Source organism: Neoarius graeffei, chromosome 8 (genome assembly GCF_027579695.1).
Source record: "Neoarius graeffei isolate fNeoGra1 chromosome 8, fNeoGra1.pri, whole genome shotgun sequence".
Lineage (NCBI taxonomy): Eukaryota > Metazoa > Chordata > Actinopteri > Siluriformes > Ariidae > Neoarius > Neoarius graeffei.
In genome coordinates this window covers 86,217,277-86,229,331 of record NC_083576.1, presented here as the reverse complement: position 1 = coordinate 86,229,331, position 12,055 = coordinate 86,217,277, and the positions used below count along the sequence as shown (strand labels likewise).

Here is a 12,055-nt window from a genome sequence, read left to right as displayed (position 1 = left end):
CACCAGAAGATCAGCATTTTCAGAAATAGTCAGACTAACCATGCCAGGGTTGATTGAAGTCACAGAGATCGGATTTGTCTCCATCGTGATGTTTGATATGAAGATAAACTGAAGCTCTTGACCTGCATTGTTTGCTGCCACAGAGAGCTTACAACTAAAACCAAACTCTGGATTTTCACGTCAAATGTGAAGTCTGGGTTATTGTATGGGGCAGAGACGTGAAGGACAACCAAGAATTCCAGTAAGAAAACAGACCGTTATCAACAGTTATCTGATGAGAATATTGCAAGGCAGGATAAGGCTACCAATGAGGAGTTATGGAAACAAGTGGGGGAAGAAACTGCTACATTACAGATAAGGAGAAGGAATGGACTGGATAGACCACACCATGCGTAAATCAGAGACGAACATCACACGATAGGCATTGGCCTGGAACCCTCAAGGAAAGGGGAAGTGGGGATGGCTGCAAAACAGCTGGAGGACAGATACAGAGAAAGAACTAAGGGAGGAAGGATTAAGTTGGATGGATGTAGGGAGAAGGGCCCAGGATCGTACGTGCTGGAAAAGAATTGTTGATGGCCTATGCACCGCAGGGAGTGAAGGGCCTAAGTAAATAAAGAAGTCAGCTGCCACATGACTGGCCGATTCACTGGTGGGTATGTACCTATCTGTTACGTGAAGACATGCACGTCGTGTAGCTTTAAATGTACTTACAGTACATCAATACACCTTAAAGGGCTGATGACACGAACATGACTCTATGCAATTTCTTAAATAAACTATACAACATGGCAAACATGTTAGATTTCTGTTATAATTACGTGAAAAGAAGCTGTTGTTACACAAATATCCAACTTTTAATTGCACAGCGCAAGAAAACTGGGTCCGTGGCTCGCGGCCATGTTGTGACGTCAGCGGAAGAACACGCTGCGGTTCACTGGCTGTTCTACTCTGGTTCTACTCAATGGAAATGGCGCATGAAAACGCCGGTGAACTCTCTAGTGCTAGCTCTTCCTCTTCTGGGAGTCTAGAATTGTGTTGATCTCTTCCGAATAGAATCTATGATAGCCTACCCTCTTTACCCTTTGCCTCTCGTTGCTAGGCGGCAGTTACATGAAAGCCGCAAGCTTTCACAAGCAAATACATGACTGATATCACGCCGACTTTATGATTACATTTATGATTATCACGTAGAATCTATAGCTCTACGTACCTTTATCTTATGTCGTTTCACAACACATGTTCTGACAGGAGGACTGTCTTTGGATCCGGCATAGCTACTAGTAGACCCCCTCCGGAATACTGGCAGTGTTGCCAGATTGGGAGGAATCCCGCCCAGTTGAGCGGTTTCAAGTGCATTTTGGTGGGTTTCGAACATATTTTGGGCTGGAAAACTTCAGCAGTATCTGGCAACAGATACTGCTGACGTTTTCCAGCCCAAAATATGTTCAAAACCCACCAAAATGCACTTGAAACCACTCAACTGGGCGGGAAACTCCCAATCTGGCAACACTGGGTAGGCACTGCTGATGGTAGTAACACACGTTTGTGCTGAACTGAACACCCAAGAGATTCTTTTAAGCTGGTAAGGGTGTCAAAACAATCCAAATAGAAGTGTTCAGAGCACAGGACGGATGTTGGTGAGGGCTCCCACTTGTCACGAGTGCGCCTGACTTGCTTCACCCACTTCGCATGCAGCTCGGGATCTCTGGGAAACTTGAATAAACTTACCCCATCCTTGTAGGTTTTGGAGCAAAAGCCGGCAACACAACGCGAAGGCATAATAACTAATATATATATATATAAAATGTATAATAATAATACTAATAATGACAAACTGAACACCTGTCGCATCAACAACAAACTGGTAAGTTAGGAGGAAGGTTCTTTCGCTGACGTCATATAGCTCCTCCTCCTCCTTCGTCTCCTGGGTGCTGCAGCCCCGTCAAATTTGCCCAAATAGTCGCGTTTTTTATCATAACTTGTAAAATAGGCGCCTTCGTGAATTAATATATGGATCATCGGGAATTACTTTTTATGTTATAAAACATCGCCAAAGATGTCAAAAATGTGTCATCAGCACTTTAAATGATTTTTTAAAAGTATAAAAACGTTCCCTTAACGTACCACATTGCCCTGCAGTACCGATGACATGCCTCTCTGCTCATGCAATGTAAAACACATCAAGTTTTACTGATTTAACATCAAAAATAACAGTGATACCTGTGAAACATTACTGTTTTAAATGATAGCAGATCCTGACCGGTTTAAAAAACAAATAGCCCTCCTGACAAACTCATTTGCATGTTACTGGTTTTCGACAGCTGGTTTAGCCTGATAATCTGTGCTGGATTTTTGACCCATGACTGTTCTGATCTATGTGCGAGATCTAAAATAAATATAAAGGTGAAGGAGACACCGAGGGTGAACGAGGACACGGCAGGGTTTTTCTTTTTTTTTTTACACACAATAAAAATCACACTTGTGAGAACATTGTTTCTTTTCATTTCACACCCACAATCACAAGCAAAAATTAGTCAAACAAAATCCGCGCAAGTTTGTGTAAAACCTGATGATCCGGCTTGAGATAAAATCTACAGGAGCGTCGTCTGAACATGTGTTTCAGTGAAAGGGAGAAGGTTTGAGGAAAACCTGAGCTTCTCTTAAAACAGTCAAAAATCTCACATTTCTGAAACATTTTAGAATCCTGAATATCAAACATATTTAAACAAAAATGTTTATTTTTTATTTATTTCCTGAATTTATTTAAATATCAGTCAAGCACATAAAATAGTCATAATTTAGTTATCTAACATTACTCCACTTTTAGTAAGGCTCTTAAGAAGGTTAAATTGTTATTTATCATTAATTTGCGCAAGCAGCACTGGCGCAAATTGTTACTCTCACTCAGGATCTTTTTACTTTATTATTATTATTATTATTATTATTATTATTATTATTATTATTATTATTATTATCCTAATGTTTTTTAGGATGCCATTTCTCCCTCAGTTTTCAACCAATCATCACCAAATTTCACATGAAGAATTACATTGCTATGACTTTTGGTGCTGATTTGGATCACTGATCCGGAATACGGCAGAGCAATAGGGCCAGGGTTTTATATTTTATTTGGAAACTTCTGAGAAAAAAACTCAGAATTTTTGAGATTAAAGTCAAAATTTTAGAGGAAAAAAAAGTCAAAAGTTTTGAGAAAATAGTCAAAATTTTAGAGAAAAAAGTCAAAATTTGAGAAAAAAGTCAAAATTTTAGAGAAAAAAAAAGTCAGAAATCTGTAGAAGGCGGGCTTCCATATGGAAGTGACACTCACTCGCGGCCGGTAGACATGAATGGCTGAGACCAGAGCCATGGAATTCAGAGTTGTGACAACCGGGGTACAGGAAGTCGGTTGGTGATGTGATTCACGTAGATTCAAATACTTCTAGGCAGCGGCTTTCTGTTTGCTAGAGACTAACACAGAACCACTATGTAACAAGCAAAGATTAAGTAGAAATGAATTACATTTACCTTTACCGCACTTTCTGTGTTCTACGGCCACTTCCTGGAACTAGTGGAACTATGTCAATGGCGATCTATGTGTCAAAGGCTCCATGAGCCGCCATTGCTGTGTAAAAAATGGACCATTAAGGTCAATGGGAATGGCTGAACTCTTACTTCCATGGCTCTGGCTGAGACACACTCGCACTCCTGGTACTTCCTGGTAGCCTAAATTTGTGACTTTTTTCTTGAAAATTTCGAGTTTATTTTCTCAAAACTTTTGACGAAAATTGACTTTTTTCTCAAAATTTTCGACTTTTTTTCCATGAAAATTGCTACTTTTTTCTCAAAAATTGACTTTTTTCTCGAAATTTTTGACTTTCTTAAAAGTTTTGAGATTGTTTCTCAAAATTTTTGACTTTTTTCTTGAAATTTCTGACTTTAATCTCGAAAATTCTGAGTTTTTTTCTCAGAAATTAAAAAAATATATGTATTTCTTAGTGGAACTATCGCTCTTCCATACCCGCAATGATCCATGAAAAACAGGATTTTTTTCAGTCTGCTTATAACTGTCAAATTTTATGATTTTTTCCATCAGTTTTTTTTTTTTTAGGGCAGCAGGGTGCCACTTTTCCTCACTAAGCATCATTCTCTATCTCTTACTGTTCCAGATCTATAGAGTACAGTGACCAGATGGCCCGGTCTGTAACAGCTAGCACAAATTACTTTGACTTTAGTCACAGTCTCTGTCTAGTTACGTTTTGCAATTTGACCATTTCTCACTCCAAATGCCTTTAAAAAAATATATATATATGTATTATTTTAAAAATTCTGTAATTACAATCCAGAAACCAACCAGGCTTTGAAAGTGTAACAGTACATCTCTGAATAACCTGGTCTGGAATTTCTGATGTTAATTTCTCTCTAATTCACAAATAATCCACAGCAAAGTGCGAGGAAATGTCAGGATAATGAAAACATCGCAAAAACATTGCTATAAACTGTATAAACCTGCATTACTACCATGGCTTAATAAAATACTGGAAGAAATGCACTTGTTTATTATTAAATGAGATTGGCGATCTGCCCGCCCGGGGTGAACCCCATCTCTCAGCCAAAGCCTGGGATCAGTTCCAGTGTACCCCCATGATCTTGATCACTAGAGATAACGGATGGATGGATAGATGGAAGAATGTTATGAAAACGGTCAAGCAAGAAAAAAACAAACAAAAAAAGAAGCTTACAGTGTGGCTTTTATGGCATGTGCTATAGCAAACACTCCAACTTCCTCCATCATTAAGTGTGTGCTCACACTGCAGTAGACATTACAAGCCTTCTGAGACTTTACTGGAGTCTTTAGCTATGTCAAGCAGCACTGATCCCCCACACTTCGCAATAAACTATAAATCTGTCAAACATTAATAGGAATAAACTGGAACGAGAGAGAGAGAGAGAGAGAGAGAGAGATTTATGGAGATGGTGGAAACATTCACATTTTGATATATTAGTTGATCTTAGAGCAGAATTTTAGCTGATACTCCCCAAGGGATCACAAATCCAGCTCAGCATGTTCATTTCTGGGATTTTTTTTTTTGGATTTCTTTAAAGCCCAGCACATGATTCAGGTCGGGTCTTTTACCGGAGCTGATGAAGAAGGAAAAAACGAGACATATTGGATTGCTTTTAATCAGCTAAGGGGCCAAGTATTTTACATAAACATTGCTAGCCAAAAGGATGAGGCACGAAGAGAGGAAGCAGAGAAGTGATTCATAACTAAATGGACAGTTTTCACTCCAAGAAACAAGATTCATCCCTGATGCTTCATTTTTCATCTGGACAACGATTACTTAAGTTTGTCAAAGTTGATATGAGGAATGGACAAAGTATGTGGTCCTTGGACTGTTATTACAGACTCCAGGGAATAAAATATTTGAATCAGAAACTGTGTAGTCGTTTTAAACATGCTCCAAATTGAAGAGGGACTTAAAAAAAAAAGAAAAAAAAAGTTCTCCAAGTGAAAACCAACCCGATCTTGAAATTCAAACAAACAATACTAGATCTTCAGCGGTTAATTTCTTTAATTGGGTAGCTCTTCAGTAACAGAATTACATTCACAGCAAAATGTGGTAAACTTTTTTCATTGCAGTACTCAAGATAATGGTATTAAATAAAATTTCACACTGTATGAGGTATCTTTTGACCCTAAAAAAAAAAAGCATAGAAAAATTGGCTGTTTAACTCCAAATGCGAAATCTTTTATGAGGAAAGAAAAGTCAGTAACGAAATTACGTTAGAAAAAAATTAACTTTCATTTCTTAAAATTCAAACCAAGATCTTTTTGAAGCAACTTCGCTATAATCGGGGTGATGATTTTTAAATATGGTTTTCAGTACATTTTGCCTTGGATTCCATACTTTAGCAATAACACTGAGCTGACAAGTTAAGGCAATATTAATCATTTCATAATGTTAGCCTCTGTTGAAGAATTGCCCAAATACATTGTATAAACTTTTGTTTGTATTGTATATAATATATAAGCATAACATGCATAATTATGAGATGGGTGTCTGTGTACGTGTACGTATGGATGTGTATAGTTATAGGTATGTGTATATGTATGTACTGTATATATGTATTGTATGTGTGTATATATGCATAACATAAGTATCTGTACATATGATTTGATTTGGTCGATATTATACCATGTTGGTATGTCTTGGTATGTTGGTATGTTTTCTTTTTTTGTTGATTTTGTTTTCTTTTGTATATATAGTTTATTTTGGTGGAAAGTGATGTTTGATTAACGGTGGTATAGAGGGTTAGTATTTGATAAGTTATTTACTTCTTCCTAATCCTTTCCGAACATTATTATGTTACTGCCTTGTGGCTACGCTATTCTGTTTGTTTATGACGATGTTTTGATGATTGCATTTTTTACTTTTTTGTTTTTTTGTTTGTTTTATATCTTCTATACTGTTCGGAATAAATCTCTAAATACAAAAAAAAAAATATACAAACTCAAACCAGAAACAGTTTTTAATCTGTTGGTTGATATTTCATTTGGTTAAAAACAAACAAACCCACAAAAAAGTCCATATATATATACACACAGTGTATATATATATATATATATATATATATATATATATATATATATATATATATATATATATAGTTGAACTATTTCACTGGCTATTAAAATGAAACTGATCAAACCTTCAACTACACTACAAGAAACAATGTCAAATATTTTCTTTTCATATTCAAATAAACTCTTCACTATTTAAAAAAAATGAAATGGACAAAAATAGGGGTGGGGCAATATGACCAAAATATTGCATCACAATACTAAAAGATACTTCTGCAACACATATGTACCATGATGTACAGGTTTGTGAATAAACTGCAAGCAAAACACCAAAAAGGAGGAAAAAGAAAAAAAAAAATTGTAAAATCATAACATTTAATATTAAAAATACTTTCAATTTAATTTTTAATACTTCTTGTATGTCACATAGTTCCGTGTGTGTTCCAGATGTTATTTCAAAGTTTTGGTGTCTTCAGTATTGTTCTGCAGTGTAGAAAATGGTAATACAAAAAACAAACAAACAAAAAAAACCCCAAAACCCACAACCCAAACAAACAAACAAACAAACAAACAAACAAACAAACAAACAAACAAACAAACAAACCCATGAAAGAGTGGGGGTGTATAAACTTTTGACTGGTATGGCATATATAGTACAAATCACTGATACTGTATGAATCACTTAAGGTTTTAATCTGCACTTTGAACATCGACCTCTTCCCTTGGTCGTACATCTTGTGTTCATTGTTTGTGCGCTGTTTTGTTTTATTATATTGTCCAGCCTTTGTGTTGGTATAATTAAAAAAAGTAGCATTTAAAAATTTAGATAGATTCGAATTAATCATTCATTAAATTTGTTAAAAATGAAAATGTTTGAAAAAGATTTTACATGATGATACACACGATATCATAGAGAAGTAAATCGTTACATTATTCATCACGATATTGATATTACATCGTATCGTCATGTCCCTCAGCCTGATTAGAAAAATAAACAAAAATATCACTGTATAATCTTAACATAACAATAAATAGCAGAATAGTTATACTTTAAACATTAGCTTGTTACACAATCAGGTCAGATTAGTTTTTGTTTGTTTAACTCATGATATCTGATCTAGGATTTTCTAACGATATTGTTACGACCAATACTCCACAGGAATGAATGAAAAAGAAAAGATAACTATCTATCATTTTTTATCATTAAATCACAACTAATGGACAAATTTTCCAAACAATAAGCTGCTCTGGTGAATAAGATGCCCCTCCCCCGTTCCTGCTGGAAAATCAGATTTACTTTTTGTACCTGTTACCTGTTTGCTGAGACACAGAGCTGATTGTAATGGTCAGCCCTGAAATTTCTATTTTTTATTTTATATTTTGTTAGAATGAAGTCGTTATGTAGCTTTCTGAGTGGCTTTTTGTTTTCTCTACCACTTTAAAAAGGCTGGGTTTAGCTAGTGCCTATGCTAATGACCCACACACTATATGGTAGTTTCACTGGCACTATCAGTCATCTATATAATATAATATAATATAATATAATATAATATAATATAATATAATATAATATAATGCGGGGCGGCACGGTGGTGTAGTGGTTAGTACTGTCGCCTCACAGCAAGAAGGTCCGGGTTCAAGCCCAGCGGCCGGCGAGGGCCTTTCTGTGCGGAGTTTGCATGTTCTCCCCGTGTCCGCGTGGGTTTCCTCCGGGTGCTCCGGTTTCCCCCACAGTCCAAAGACATGCAGGTTAGGTTAACTGGTGACTCTAAATTGACCGTAGGTGTGAATGTGAGTGTGAATGGTTGTCTGTGTCTATGTGTCAGCCCTGCGATGACCTGGCGACTTGTCCAGGGTGTACCCCGCCTTTCACCCGTAGTCAGCTGGGATAGGCTCCAGCTTGCCTGCGACCCTGTAGAACAGGATAAAGCGGCTAGAGATAATGGATGGGTGTATGGATAATATAATGCAAGACAGATAAAGGATATTACATGGTGGAGCGAAGATATGAAGTTTCTCTTTGAGTTGTGAATGTACAGTGGCGCTTGAAAGTTTGTGAACCCTTTAGAATTTTCTATATTTCGGCATAAATATGACCTAAAACATCATCAGATTTTCACACAAGTCCTAAAAGTCGATAAAGAGAACCCAGTTAAACAAATGAGACAAAAATATTATACTTGGTCATTTATTTATTAAGGAAAATGATCCAATATTACATATCTGTGAGTGGCAAAAGTATGTGAACCTTTGCTTTCAGTATCTGGTGTGACCCCCTTGTGCAGCAATAACTGCAACTAAACGTTTCCGGTAACTGTTGATCAGTCCTGCACACCGGCTTGGAGGAATTTTAGCCCATTCCTCCGTACAGAACAGCTTCAACTCTGGGATGTTGGTGGGTTTCCTCACATGAACTACTCGCTTCAGGTCCTTCCACAACATTTTGATTGGATTAAAGTCAGGACTTTGACTTGGCCATTCCAAAACATTAACTTTATTCTTCTTTAACCATTCTTTGGTAGAACAACTTGTGTGCTTAGGGTCGTTGTCTTGCTGCATGACCCACCTTCTCTTGAGATTCAGTTCATGGACAGATGTTGTGACATTTTCCTTTAGAATTCGCTGGTATAATTCAGAATTCATTGTTCCATCAATGATGGCAAGCCGTCCTGGCCCAGATGCAGCAAAACAGGCCCAAACCATGATACTACCACCACCATGTTTCACAGATGGGATAAGGTTCTTATGCTGGAATGCAGTGTCTTCCTTTCTCCAAACATAACACTTCTCATTTAAACCAAAAAGTTCTATTTTGGTCTCATCCCTCCACAAGACATTTTTCCAATAGCCTTCTGGCTTGTCCACGTGATCTTTAGCAAACTGCAGATGAGCAGCAATGTTCTTTTGAAGAGCAGTGGCTTTCTCCTTGCAACCCTGCCATGCAAACCATTGTTGTTCAGTGTTCTCCTGATGGTGGACTCATGAACATTAACATTAGCCAATGTGAGAGAGGCCTTCAGTTGCTTAGCAGTTACCCTGGGGTCCTTTGTGACCTTGCCGACTATTACATGCCTTGCTCTTGGAGTGATCTTTGTTGGTCGACCACTCCTGGGGAGGATAACAATGGTCTTGAATTTCCTCCATTTGTACACAATCTGCCTGACTGTGGATTGGTGGAGTCCAAACTCTTTAGAGATGGTTTTGTAACCTTTTCCAGCCGGATGAGCATCAACAACGCTTTTTCTGAGGTCCTCAGAAATCTCCTTTGTTTGTGCCATGATACACTTCCACAAACATGTGTTGTGAAGGTCAGACTTTGATAGATCCCTGTTCTTTAAATAAAACAGGGTGCCCACTCACACCTGATTGTCATCCCATTGATTGAAAACACCTGACTCTAATTTCACCTTCAAATGAACTGCTAATCCTAGAGGTTCACATACTTTTGCCGCTCACAGATATGTAATATTGGATCATTTTCCTCAATAAATAAATGACCAAGTATAATATTTTTGTCTCATTTGTTTAACTGGGTTCTCTTTATCTACTTTTAGGACTTGTGTGAAAATCTGATGATGTTTTAGGTCATATTTATGCAGAAATATAGAAAATTCTAAAGGGTTCACAAACTTTCAAGCACCACTGTATATATCATGAGCAGGGGCGCCGCCAGAAATGTTGGGCCCCATGAAAGATTAGAATTTTGGGCCCCCCAACTTTGCCCACCCTCGTCACAATTGCACTATTGTCATTATTTGACTTTTGATAGCCCATGGACCTTGAGTTTGTGACTTTGTTATTACATTTTATGTATTAACCTACCAGGGACTAGATGAAAACGTCATTCCACACACGTAACCATGTCAAACACTTGACTGGTGTCCGTTATTAGCAACACTTTAATCTAGCAAACTGTATATGGCGCTCGCTCATTAAAAACTTCAATCCTAAAGCATTTATGGGTTGTATTGCTGCTTACCTCCTTCTCCAAAGGGGGGTTCAGTGGTTTGGTAGGGCGGAGGTCCCCCTGAGGCTGAATCTGTGCATATTTAGGGCACCCCATTAGTTATGAAACTGGTTATTAGCACTAGTTATTAGCACCAGCATAACGTAATATTTCATCTTATCACACAAGTCAGTTCAGTTATTAAAATGGAAAAAATGTCACTGTACAAACTGTAAAAGTGTTCTCTTGATAGGCTAATCCAACCACGTTCATACTGTTCATTTACCATTCGCTAATATTTTGAACACACATGTGAGCGATAGCTACCTTTCTTTGGGAAAAACTGAGTGACCAGTTGCCTGCCTCTCCGGTCCCTCTCAGCTTTCAGCTGCCTTTCTTTACGTTTTTGACAGCCACTCTTCATGTTTAGCGATCATAGACTGTACGCACTCCACTGCTGGCTGGCTGGCTGCTGCACTGCGACACAGCAGCAAGTAGCGTTGCACTGATCAGCACACAGATTTAATGCATCGCGCTTCTACCAGAACTGGACCGTACCATTTCGCAAAAGGGGGAGGGTTAAATGACAATATGTTGAAGAACTCAAGAAATAGACAACCTTGTTCAATTAGCTCATTTTACCAGATGGAATATTGCATTGTTGTTATTTCAAAAGTCTTATTAAAATCATTAAAAGCATATTATCAGCCCCTTAAAGGGCCCCATGGCAGTGCTGGGCCCCTAGAATTGTTCTAACCTTTCCCCCCCTGGCGGCGCCCATGATCATGAGTGAGTGAAGCAAACAAGAAGATAAACTTCAGATATTTGCACCACCATGCAATGTTCTTTATATTATATGGACACACACACACACACACACACACACACACACACAAAAAAAAAAAAAAAAACACCCGCAAGTTGATCAAAAGAATTTTCATTTTGAACCAGTTCACCATTTTGACAACGCGCCTCTAGTCAGCGGGAAAACACTGGGAGTGACATCATCAGAGTGAAATATCAGTGATTTATCCATACAGGACACTTTTTCAATGGAATAAAAACATGTTCTATTCCCTTCTAGCGGGTTTCATTCATTTGGTTTTATAGCATGCAATATTGTTAGCATATCGCTTATCCTACGTGCATTACTGTACGTCACTCTACCCAATGGAGAATGAGCGTTGAATATGGTTTACAATATTTCACGGTTGTCAAGACATGACGTCACACGTCGGAGATGTAAAACTTCCGCACTAGCGAGCGACTGTGACAATTTGTAAACGAACATGGCCATCAGGTTTGCTTCGCTTTGCTAAATACGGAAGATTTTGAGAGAATTTTGAAAGAGAAAGATGTGTTGAACACCTGAAAGGAATGTGTATGTATAATAATAATAATAATAATAAAGACTGGCTTTTTTTCGTGGTCTATCAGATATATTCCATTTAGCTACTCATCTTCAACTCATTCATTCAATATAATGCTAGCTGAATGGAGTATATCTGATATACCCCGAAAAA

The 12,055-nt window shown here is 37.7% G+C and overlaps 1 protein-coding gene across 2 annotated transcripts in view; it reads right to left on the bottom strand.

The window, feature by feature from the left end:
• Positions 1 to 12,055, bottom strand: part of kitlga (kit ligand a) — a 52,262-nt gene that overhangs the window by 25,220 nt on the left and 14,987 nt on the right. The window contains exon 1 of one of the 2 annotated variants that reach the window (XM_060928416.1): positions 10,566 to 10,664. The exons of the other annotated variant lie outside the window; for it this stretch is intronic. Within the exon in view, the coding sequence (XP_060784399.1) occupies positions 10,566 to 10,649 (84 nt within the window). The 5' untranslated portion in view covers positions 10,650 to 10,664. Of the gene's footprint in view, positions 1 to 10,565; positions 10,665 to 12,055 lie in introns of those variants that run through there. 2 annotated transcript variants of the gene reach the window in all.